This window comes from Cololabis saira, chromosome 6 (genome assembly GCF_033807715.1).
Source record: "Cololabis saira isolate AMF1-May2022 chromosome 6, fColSai1.1, whole genome shotgun sequence".
In the NCBI taxonomy this organism is placed as follows: Eukaryota; Metazoa; Chordata; class Actinopteri; order Beloniformes; family Belonidae; genus Cololabis; species Cololabis saira.
This window is the reverse complement of record NC_084592.1, coordinates 27,944,487-27,956,884: the sequence shown is the minus strand read 5'-3', so window position 1 is coordinate 27,956,884 and position 12,398 is coordinate 27,944,487. Positions and strand designations below refer to the sequence as shown.

At 39.8% G+C, this 12,398-nt stretch overlaps 1 protein-coding gene across 1 annotated transcript in view; it reads left to right on the top strand.

Annotated features, from left to right (window-relative positions):
* slc4a3 (solute carrier family 4 member 3) overlaps positions 1–12,398 on the top strand; it is an 87,022-nt gene that overhangs the window by 20,768 nt on the left and 53,856 nt on the right. Inside the window, exon 2 of the mRNA XM_061723881.1 lies at positions 3,897–4,313. Coding sequence (XP_061579865.1) covers positions 4,260–4,313 — 54 coding nt within the window. The 5' untranslated portion in view covers positions 3,897–4,259. The remainder of the gene's footprint in view (positions 1–3,896; positions 4,314–12,398) is intronic.

Genomic DNA, 12,398 nt, shown 5'->3' with positions numbered 1-12,398 from the left:
GAAAAGTAAATAAACAAATATATTTCTCGATGCCAAGATTGATCCCCAGATGTCCACCTAACTAACAATTATACGGTTATCTGTATACTGGAGTACACTGGAGCACACAGTCACTGCTAATTGTCATGTTTACTGCAGAGCAATAAATGAACGATTTCCACTCGATGTAAACAGTTTGACTGAAGCAAACTTTTAGGATAAATACCACAAGACACATGCACTGGTACTGGAAAGTCCAGAAAGTTGATATCCATTTGTCATTGGGTGCGTTTTATAAATAAACAGATTGCTATAAATAGCTAAATCGTGCAACAAAGTCTCTCAGTTAAGGAAATCGTCTCTGCAGGAAACAGCCACAAGTCACTTTTCATCCCACAGATGATCATGGTTTGATCTTATTTGAGCACATGCTTGGAAAGCAGGGGCTCGTGGGTCTGATGCCAGTTTATTTGTGAGAGAGTAAGAAGGTGTGCACTGATAGGAAAGATTGTATCCAGTATACATTTAAAAAAACTAAAGAAATCCATATGGAATACCAAATATTAGCCTGTGTGTAGAATTATTATAAGTTTGAATTAACTGTAGTAAATAAATAGATCCACTAATGAGGCTGTATATTGGCTTCAGTGGCAACATTTTCAAAATAAATGAGAGCACTTAATTTCCTTTCCAGTACCAGATGGCCCTGACTGCTTTTTCCGTCTGTACCTGCAAATAGAATGAGAAAATCTGAGGAAAAAGTGCATGAGGATTTCATTAATAAGATACCTTAACTTACTTTTAGTTAAGAAGTCTCTTTGGGAGTTTCAGCATTGTTAGTAATGACTAGTACCTGGCCTCGATGAAGCTGGAGCTCTTCCAGGATCTTGGATGCCAGTTTTGTCCATTATGGTGAAATAATCTTGACAGAAATCCAACACACAAAGTGGGACAACATTAATCTGGGTTTCCTGTGACTCTGTGCAGAAAAAAACAACACATTCTATTCTTACTTTAAAATTGCATAGCAAGGCCAGTTTAGCAAATGCCTGGATGTAGGACAGTGCTTCTTGGGGTTCTTGAGGTTTAAGGATTTGATCAGAAATATTACCTAAATAGGCACAAAAAGAAGCTGAATAACTGGTGATACTGTTGACACCTGGAATCCTTTTCTTGAATAGTTGTATTTATTTATTTTTTTACAAAAAACAACATACACTAGTTGACATAGCATAGCAAAAATAAATAAAATTGTTAGCATTTTTTAGTTTGGATTTTTTCCGTAGAAGCTACAATCTCCATAAACTCCCCTTTGTTGTCAGTTCAAAGGACATTGTTCCCAAAGTATTGTGATTTAACTTGCAACTTTTCAAATATGCTGCTATCTTTTTACCACAGTAACTGATGCCAGTTCAGTTTGAGATATATTTCAGTGTTTGGTGTAATGTCTGGAGAAGCGTAAATGCTGGCGTGACTATAGCTGCTTCTGCTCCTCCAGCAACTCTTTAGCTTTTAAACTTGTTGTAATTCTGTTTTGGTGTAACTATGCTATTGTTTTAAGTCTGTTTAATTATGCAATTGTTTTGGAAGATACAGCATAGTCCTCATTAACCCATCTGTGTGAAGCTGCTTTCTCTCCCTGACTAAAGTGGCATTTTCTAATATTAACTTGTTTCTATTTCTTGTTCCTTATTTTATTCGTGGCATGGTATGTCAGTCTATGGTATTTGATTTTATTGAAAAGTTCTATCTTATGTACGGTGTCCTTGAGTACTTAAAAGGCGCCTATAATTTAAATGAATTATTATTATGAATTATTATTATTTATCAATTTTTTTGTTAGAGCAGAGTAGGGCTTTACCTCGTGAGGGCGTTGCTCGATCATCAACTCTCATTAACATTGGCAGTTGTGTTATATTTTCCATGTTTGTGGGCTCTAAACTCTTTGGAAATGGCCTGACAGCCTTTTTCCGATTGATGGGAAACAACAACTGTTTCACTGCCCATGTCATTCCTTTTTTGACACTTTCCATTTGTAATTTATGATGATAGTTTGATTAGTAGCACCTGGTCAATAATAGCTATCTTAAGGGAGCAGTAAGGCTATACTGTACTTATTTTTTCCAATCCTAGGTCTGCATTTTATCCTATATGCAAAAGTATAATTAATAATAATGTTGTTATTTATCTGGTATATTCACCTAATCTTAAACATGATGATGATGATGATGATGATGATGATGATGATGATGATGATGATGATGATGATGATGATGATGATGATGATGATGATGATGATGATGATGATGATGGTGGTGGTGGTGGTGGTGGTGGTGGTGGTGGTGATGATGATGATGATGATGATGATTTTGGCATCTGTATCATAATTTGTAAAGTGCTGCCCATATCGTACAGCCATGAGACACAGTGATAAGACACACACATAAAAACACAAGAAACGAGTTTTTCTTATTTTCTGTTCATGTTGAACTGTTACAACAGGATCCATTAAAAAAACATGTTACAAAAACTGAGAGCAAATTAGAGCTCAACTCCCTTCGTCTCATATAATCATATATCTGCTTAAATTATTAAAGCTTCACTTTCCATGACTTCACCTATCTATTTAAGGCCAAACAGAAGTCCTGTTCAGCAGAATCCCCAAACGTCTCCTACACCTGCCCTCGCCACGCGATACACCGCTACGAAAAAATGGCGGAAGCTCCAGCGGGCGGAGTTAGTTGTGTGCGTGGTTTCATGCATCGCTCCTGTTGTGACGTCACGACAGGAGCAGAATCTGAACGGCTCGTAGATCCACATCACACTGGATGGCTCATCCGGGCGGCTGTACAGACACTGCAGAATTTGGTTGCTTTCCTCCTTCTCTGAGTTTCCAGGCTGAGGGGAGACCACTTTATATATGTTAAAGCAAGAGAAAACCTGTTTTTCATAATAGGTCCCCTTTAAGTACCACTAGAAAATGATTCCTATCGAAAACAACTTTGTTGTCGTTCCATCCGCCATAGAAGGGTTCCTTTCATGATTAGACTTTTGTATGTAATAAAAATATGTAATTTAGTGTGCAAACAGTTTTATCCAAATATGTTATTTTTTAATTTTATTTTAGATTTTAATTTTGCTTTGTATAACTGTGTTTAATAAACTATATTATTAAATAGTTTTTATATGTATTTGATACATTATGGTTTTTATTAATCAAACAACAGAAAAATAATCATAAGAATAATTGTCCAATTACTCATTAAATTAGTCGACTAATCAATAGATATTAGATATTGTTGTATTGTATTTTATTGTTAGAAAAGCCCAACTAGGGACAGGAGTTGCAAATTAGCAATAGCTATAAACTCTATGTGCAGAACATCAGTTGCTGTCATTGTACTGAAACTATGTTTAAACTGCATTGTCCCTATCAACTAAACCAATAAATAAAATAAATAAATAAATATAATAATCGCCGGATTAATCCTTTTTAAAATAATAATTTGCCCCTAGCACTGTTTTATAGCAGCATGGCACACCCCTTGGAAAACCCTCATTCCCAAATAGCATGCCTTGTTCAAGATCATTTGTCAAGCTTTGCATGACCATGCAAACCTAATTTGGATGGAAATTACTTAAAAAAATTCTTGAAGCACAATATTATCATGTTAGAGAGGATATAATTCTTAGCCTGACATCTAGCAATAACATACAAAGCAATCTGACCTCACACTACGATTCACAAAAGTGATTTTGTCTCTTAAAAACGTATAGTTCACGCCTCTGTAGTTAACCTTTAATATATTCAGTGTGTTTTATGGGTGACAGTAAATAGCATTGCCTGCATTTGTCATTGCTCAAATATTCATTATATTGGATTCATATTATTGCCTGTTTTTATCATTTTTCCTTAGGTTATGCCACCCCAAAGGCTTCTTGGATCCCCAGCCGTGAAAGAGAAGGGCTGATCCCTGTCCTCCTCTAGGTTCCTGCTGCTTTACACCCCATCTTCCCCCTCCTTCCCTCATGCTTATACCTCTCTCTCTACGACACTAACCCAGCCTGGCTCTCACATCCCACCCTTAGCCACCTTTGTCACCTTGTACCTATTGTCACATCTCATCATATCAACCTACTTGCAGACCCCCACCCATAGCAAATCCATGCACAGGGTCTCATCCTAGTTTTACTCCAGAGGCACTAGCATACTTTCCTGCAGGCCCCTGCTCCCTCCGGAGGTCTTGTAGCCTTTACCTACTGGGGGCTTGGTAGACCACATGGCTACAGGAGGTCATGCCCCTGAATTAGATGTGTTGATCAACCTACAACAGGTAAGAATTATTCTAGGATGTTTCCTAAATGTTATCTGTTGTGATAAAATTATAAAACATGAAAATGCTAAATAAGATCTGTGATGTCACTTCAGACTTGTAAGACTTGTACAGTTCTAATGTAAACATTTTTTTAAAAGAGTCTGTCAGTTCCTCGCATTGGACTTAACAGTATAAAAAAAGACTTATTTCCCATCAGGATTTCTGAACTCAATAACTAAAGCTAACTACTTAAAGGAGCCGTCTGTAAGAAATGGCCAAAACTGGTACTGCAGTCACTTTCAAAATATTGTTGAGCGGCGTGTACCCTCCCCCTCCTCCCCCCGACCAGAGGTTGCCAGGTAGGCTGCAGAATGCAGCAGGAACGTAGGCTGCCATGGCAATAAAAAAAACAAATCCTTGTTTTATTTCGGACCTTGTCACGACGTAACTCGGATTCATAACGAGGTCTTTTAGTTTTTGGAAAGCTAGACATTTTTTCATCCAACACGTTCGTAGCGGCTGCTGCGATAATTAGAGCCGAGCCGGCAACCCGGATGCCGAAACAATACTGACTTTGTGATTGGGAGATAGGTGGAGGGTGGAGCTTCAGGCCAAAACAAAAAATGACAACATAAACATCAGTTGAGGGCTGCAACTCCTCTTTTTAAACTGGAATATCCTGGCTTGAGTGCTGTTGTCAGTGACATAAGTATTTGAAATGAACATGATTTTTAAATGTCTGTTGACATATCGGGGTCATTTTATGATTCGTTTTATTATTGCTCTTACATACAGCTCCTTTAACACGTTATGTCATGATTGTTTAATCAACTCCAAGCTGAAAATTTGGGAATTTTACATTTTAAATTAGCTAAAACCTACCCATTATCACTAGCAAATGTAGCCCACACATAGTTACACATAGACAAACACAGTATAATTAACCTGATAACACATAATTATGTCTTCTTTCAATAACTTACACGTTAGATTAACGGACAGAGATGTTTGCCACTCCAGTGATATCTTCAAGCCTTAAGCTGTAACCCATGGATGGGCTCTTTACCTCTTAGAGATAAATGGCAACATGTCTCTATTAAAAAAGCATTTGTCTCATTGAGGACGAATGGGTGGCTTAATACTTTGAGGTTGCTTTATAGCCCTTTTCCAACCTTATGCAGATCTACCACTCTTGTACATCTGTCGTCCTTGCATCATGAAGACACATGGTCCCTATTTGCAAGTATCAATAGTTCTCCGCGTGTGTGTCTAACATTTGCATATTTTGTCATAAATTATGTCATAAAAATACAAGAAGTTCTGCGGAAACAGAGCCAAACTCTCCTCCTCCGTCTATTGACAATGCCATTAATCAACTTGTACAGACTTGTGACGACATAGCACTGAATGGTAAAAACCTCTTGCATAATTGGCCCTTTTTATACACTTTCTGTGCACTTATAAAGTTAAAATTGCCTTGGTTTGCCTGTAGTGACCCTATCCACACTATCACTTAAATGGAATGACATTTTTGAGTCTTGCCAGAGGCTTAAAATAGCAGTTTATTCTGACGTCTCTACTTGTCCTCTGGCTTAACAATAATGGTCATCATGCTGTTGTTGTTTTTAAAAGCAGTCATTTTGAGTATTTCTTTCTGGCACTGGATGAAGAGCTATGTAAAATTGAATATCCGAGTTCAGTGAAGCGATATAACTCTGCTGATTTAAAGACTGCTGTGATTGGATCCTGAACCCTTTAAAGATTTAGAGGGATAAGATTCCCTTATAGACCAGGATGATGGCGAAGTATGGGGCGTCTTTAAGACCGAACAGTTCCCTCTAAAGTCTCACCACATGCATGAGTCATCACAGCGTCTGGGAAAAATACTCATGCCCTGCGCAGCAGAAAGCTTTCCACCAGTTGTTAAATTGAGACAGATCTGTGTTTTCAGGGAGAACTGGATCTGCCCGCTAAGTAGGTGATGTGTCATTATGCACAGAAGGGACCATGTCATCCACTGTGTTCGTAGCATATTGTGACACTGATTTGAAGGAAATAACAGGCTGCATTGTTGGCTACATAAGGGGACCCTTTAATTTTCTACCCTCAGTAATGTTTGAGCTTTGTATTTAAAATAACCTCCACCACAATGACAAAGCAGCCCCTGGCGCTGTTCTCTTGAACAGCTGATCAGTGCTGCCAGGAAAGACTTGCTTTTTCTTTTGTGGATATTTGTGTGTAGACAATGGAAAAGAATGAATCTAAGGTTTATTGAAGAAATATTTTGTTATTTGTCCGTCTTAATATTAAGATGTTTATTAATCAGTACAGAAAAAGTCCAGTGGGTTATTCTGATCAATACAGTACGTCTACAATTTAGGGCACTTTCAGATTACATAATTTTAGTCTACGATTTCCCACGATTTGTGAAAAACTCGGGGTCAGGGTTCAGTGGTTGGGAGGTGGAACCTGATCATTAAGTGTGAACAACTCAAAGACTCATCAAAGATGCTCGCTTATGCATCGCACCAATAGGTTTTAAGCAAGCTAAAATGCCAAACATCCAAATGCTGCCCTTCTCTTGTTAAATTGGTGAAGTTCCATCCATCAAAACAATTTGAATAAACGTTTCATTTTATTTATTTATTCATCCGGTGAGAGGCAGGCTACACCACGGACATCTCGCCAGTCATGCTGGTGATTGTTTCCTAGATTACTTTAGTATGCTCTTTGCAGTTCTTTTAGTTTAGTTAACAGCTAGTGAAGTTTAGAATGATAATCTTAAATTAACAGCGTAAAAAAAAGAATTGTTAATTGTTAGTTAAAAACATTAGCTGCATGATAAAAAGAAAACCATGACTGCCGGTTCTTTTTGTTTTTGTTTTATGATTTCTTTATCTGGGAAGCGTGCCAACTCCTCCAGTCAAAATGGCTCAACATGAAGTGAGTCAGAAGCAGCTTCAAATACTGTAATAATAAAAAAGCCAGCACAATCATAATGGGAGTTCTTTGCTGGAACTGAAACAGGTTTGTTTCGACCTGTTTAGCAAAGTTACCAATGTTTCACCCAATTATTGTACTATTGAATACAAATTACCCAAATCTAAAAAAAATCTTGTCACCAACATGAACAGCAGAATAATAGTGTAGATGTAATTTACATGATCTTACCCTTGACGTTCAACATATCTCTTCATTACCTTCTTTACTGCAAGCAAGTAACAACCTTTGTATTCTTAAATGTGTACATCTAGTCATAAAATATGATTGCAATACCATATTTGAATGTATTAAATTCTTCAATTCCACTCTTAAATTACATTTTTGTATGTAATAATATATCATTAAATAAAAAATATTATGTAAATATGAAAATAATTCAACCTCAATTCCAAAAAAGTTGGGACGCTTTGTTGAATGCAAATAATAACAGCATGTAATGATCTGCAAATCTCATAAACCCATATTTTCTTCCCAGCAGATCATAAACAATTTATCAGATGTCAAAGCTGAGACATTTTGCCATATCATGCCGTTTTAAATTCCTGTTTTGAATTTGATGGCAGCAACACATCTCAAAAAATGTTGGAATAGAGGCAACAAAAGGCTCAAAAAATGATTGACACAATTCGAAAAAGGGGTAATCCATCACCACTTCATCAGCCATCATCATCCTGCGGAGCTTGTGTTATTCCAGCATCGACTAAAAGAAGCGCCTTTTCTGATTTTGCCATGGAAACGCCATTTTCTTATGCAAACCTTCGCCGACAACTCTGTAGCTCCTCCAGTATAGGTTGAAGGACAGCCATGACTAACTTTTACGTCAAGAGGGCATGTTCCAGCCGGCTTCCTGGGCTTGTTCTTCCAAACCCTGCATCGGCTGAATATGTCATTGAAACTTTATTTTATAAGCTTTCAGTTCAACAGACACTGTGGTATTGCAAACCTACCTTGCAGTTGCAGACCTAATGCAAAGATCTAAGTGTCCTCCACTTAGGAAGTGTTTCCTTATCACTAATGTGCGTGCAATTGATTTGGCTTGACAAAGGAAAAAGGCATGACACAGACGAATAAGCCTCTAAATTGTAGTCAACAGCTGCTACATGTTTTAATGGAGCTCCCTGGCTCACCGGTGCCAGATATGAAACATTAATGTTGTAGGGGAAGTTGGGCAGTTAACACAAACAGGTTAAACAGTGTATTTTTAAGTAAAATGCAGCTCAGCTCAAGTAAAGCCCCGCCTCCATAAGAGTTATTTGTAGGAACAAACTGGCCACAAATAATTTTAATCTTCATGCATGAATGTCCATATTTTACATGGTTTGCACAGTGATGATGCTCACAGTAAACAGGCTTGGAAAAGTTCCTGTACAGCATTCACTATATGGTAATGATATTTATCTACTTTATAACTTGACTTCCTAAATCATTCAAATGAATTAAAATTAAATGTATATATGTATATATATATATATATATATATATATATATATATATATATATATATATATATATATATATATATATATATATATATATATATATATATATACACACACACATGTTCTAAGGTAATAATATATGTATATATGTTATAATGTAAATATAAATATTACTAAGAATACTATAGAAATATTCATTTAATATAAATACCATGTCATAGCTGTCTGTTTCTTGTTATTTTCATACAAAAGTACGTTTTTCAATGTTTATAATTATTCACAAGTATGCAGTGTCATAACTACATCTCTGACGTTCATAAAAAACCAAACTGTTTGAAAATCTGTTGAGAATTGAGCAAGTTAAGGTTGTTTAAGCAGTACAGGCACCATTAAACACAATGTTATGAGTGAGCAAGCTCTCCTGTGGCAAGATGGCCGCCGTGTGACGACGTCTAGTAGTAGTAGGTTTTAAACCTACTACTACTACTGTTACCCTACTGTACCCAGCCATTACCACTACATCTGCTACTACAACCAAGAAGCCCCTTCATCACCACTCAAAAAAGAACTTCAATAAAAAACAGGGGAAACAGACTGGAGTTGTTCCTTGCATTGACCAAACTCTTTCAAGTTGGAGTAGAAACTGAGGGCAAAATCAAACAAAACACCAAACAACTTGACAGTGCAATAAGACAGTAGTGAGTTGCATAGTTGGAATAACATGGATTTCACGGGGAAGTGGGACTACATCAAGGATCAGACCTTAGGCCCTTCTTGTTTGTCATTGTGATGGATAAGTTGACAACATCTCCATGGACTATGATGCAATGTAAATTACATTGCATTCTTTAGTGAGAGTCACTGTTGTAGATAAGTCTAAAACTTTGAGTCCTCAAATCCGAGTTGAGTCTTGAGTCCCAAGTATTCAAGTCCATGTCATTAAAGAAAAACCCAAATTGAGTAAAGTCCAGTTCAAATTACACAGCTCTGTGTTTTAAATGCAAAAGATGGATTTAAAAAGTCTACAGATTTCCTGGAGAAATGACAGGTTCTTAAAATATTTAAAAAATAAATAACATAATTGTCAAATTGTCACATTTTTCATATGATCTTTAAAAAAAAACCAACTGTACATTTACACTGAATAACAATTTAATTGTTCAAATTTACTTACACCAAAATCTAAATATTAGGCCTGTTAAGAAATGTAAAGTTTTTAATCACTTTTAATCAAAATAACTTTGAATAGTTACATTTGTAAGTGATTAATCACACACATATTTTTTTATGATCTTATTACCTTAAAAATATATTTTTTTCAAATTTGCAATAATGTAGAGGCCGACAATTATCTTAGCTTGAAAAAAAATCTTGTTGTTGTACTATTATGTGTCTAAAACATTACCTGAATGACCAGAGAGAGCGAACCTTGGCCAAAAAAAGCAACAACTGATGATGATCAGGGGAATTCTAGCACAAAGTAATGTCCAATTAAACATCCCCAGTTTTTAATAAACATATGTGGCAGGGTGGAGGAGCAGACACTCAGCAGAGTGGGCACAGGTGTGCCCAATCAACCTCTCCACCCTGCCTGCCTTCATAAGGAGCAGCTGCACTCCAGAGAGGGGCTGCTGCTGGGAGAAGGTTTAAGAGAATAAACCGGTTCCTGCACAAAACCCTGTGTCCTCTGTCCTGTCGGTCGGCCCCAGTGGCAACGAGCTTGCTACACTGGCGCCCAACGTGGGGCCCGACAGGATGGAGGAGGGATGCGGGGAGCGGACCCTGGAGGCGCTTGCACAGGTGCTGGCAGACCTGGCAGCCCTGTTGCAGGGCCAGGGGGAGCAGCAGCTCGCAGCGCTGGAGGCGCTAGTGGCGCAGCAGCCGGCAGGCCGTGAGGCAGAGGCTGCAGGCCACCAAGCGACGGCTCCCGAGGCGGCCCCAGCGGCGGCGGGACCCGCAGCGCGACCCACCCCGGCGCCACGCCGGAGGTTCGCCGCAGCAGCGCTGGTGGCGCAGCAGCCGGCAGGCCGTGAGGCGGAGGCTGCAGGCCGCCAAGCGACGGCTCCTGAGGCGGACCCAGCGACGGCGGGACCCGCAGTGCGACCCACCCCGGCGCCATGCCTGAGGTTCGTCACGGAGACGGAGACGGAGGTCGCCGAGGCGGAGATTGACCAGCGGCTGGAGCAGTGCTGCGTCATGGATGTGGTGGTCCTGGACACACCCCGGCCAGGGCCGCGGATGCCGTCTGCCCCGAGGCCACCCTGGGCCCAGTCCCGAGAGCGGCCCTCTCGGCGGTCGGCCCGACGCCGAGGGCAACCTCCCAACCGGTCTCGGTGGTCGGCCCGAGGGCGACCTCCCGACCGGTCTCGGTGGTCGGCCGAACCGGGAAGGCCCGGAGGTTCAGATGGTGGTTCCTGGCTTCCTCTCCCGCTCCGAGGGGGGGTTGGCTAGGCCGGATGGTCCCCGGCCTGAGTTGGGCGATGGGGGTGTGTGGCAGGGTGGAGGTGCAGCCACTCAGGTGATTGGGCACAGGTGTGCACAATCAACCTCTCCACCCTTCCTGCCTTCATAAGAAGTGGCTGCACAGCAGCAAGGGGTCTCTGCTGAAGGTGCTGGTGTATGTGTGTCTGCAGTGAAGGAGTGAATAAAGAGTTCCTGCACTAAACCCCGGTGTCCTCTGTCCTGTCGGTCGGCCCCAGTGGCAACGAGCTTGCTACAACATATTTTACAGCCTAGTTAAAAAAACAGTTTGGTTTGTATTGATTGATTTCACATCCATGACAACTCTAGGGGGGGTTCTTTTTTTCAAAAAAATTTTTTTGTATATGTCCTGAAACATGCGTGCATTAAAAAAAAAGTTGTGGTGTTAATCAGAATTTGTGTTAATGCATTATTAATGTGTTAACTTTGACAGCCCAACAAAATTGATATTTACCTAGATAAGAAAAGCTCCAAGGGCAGCTACATCACTTGATGGTGGCCTACTGAAAAGCTGCATCTTCTAACGTTAAAGAGTTGGCTCCATTTTAACACCAACCAGCTACAGCTGCAGCTGCACATCTGTGTAGTAGCAGCAGACGACCAACCTGTAAAACAAGACTGCTCACAGACATAGAGAGCTTTCCCCACAACTCTGCACCTGCTATGAACTGAGCAAAGAAGTTCACCTTCTCGATGGTTCTTTTACAGATGGAAATTGTAGCATGCACTTCTTAACACTGCACGACAGTAAAGTGAAAGCAAAGTGGCATTTCTGTTGCCATTTATGACCTGAACTGATGGTCAGTGCTGATGCTGATGCTGCTACGTGCACCCAAGGTGCACGTACCCAAGGTGCACGTAGCAAACCTGGAGGTGGCACAGTTAAAGATGTTTGGATTTTCTTTAGGAATGTCAAAGAGGGATAGGATTACGAATGAACACATCAGAAGAACAGCCAGGGTATGTATGTCTTGGAGGTAATGTAAGTTAGGCTGGACTGAGATGGTTGGCACACATAAAAAGGAGGAGTAGTGAATTTATTGGTGGAAGGATATTGGATATCGAGCTGCCAGGCGAGAGAAAATGGGGAAAACCAACGTGGAGGTTTCTGGATGTGGTGAGAGAGGATATGCAGTTGGTTGATGTGGAAGAGAAAGCTGCAGAAGACAAGTTAAAACTG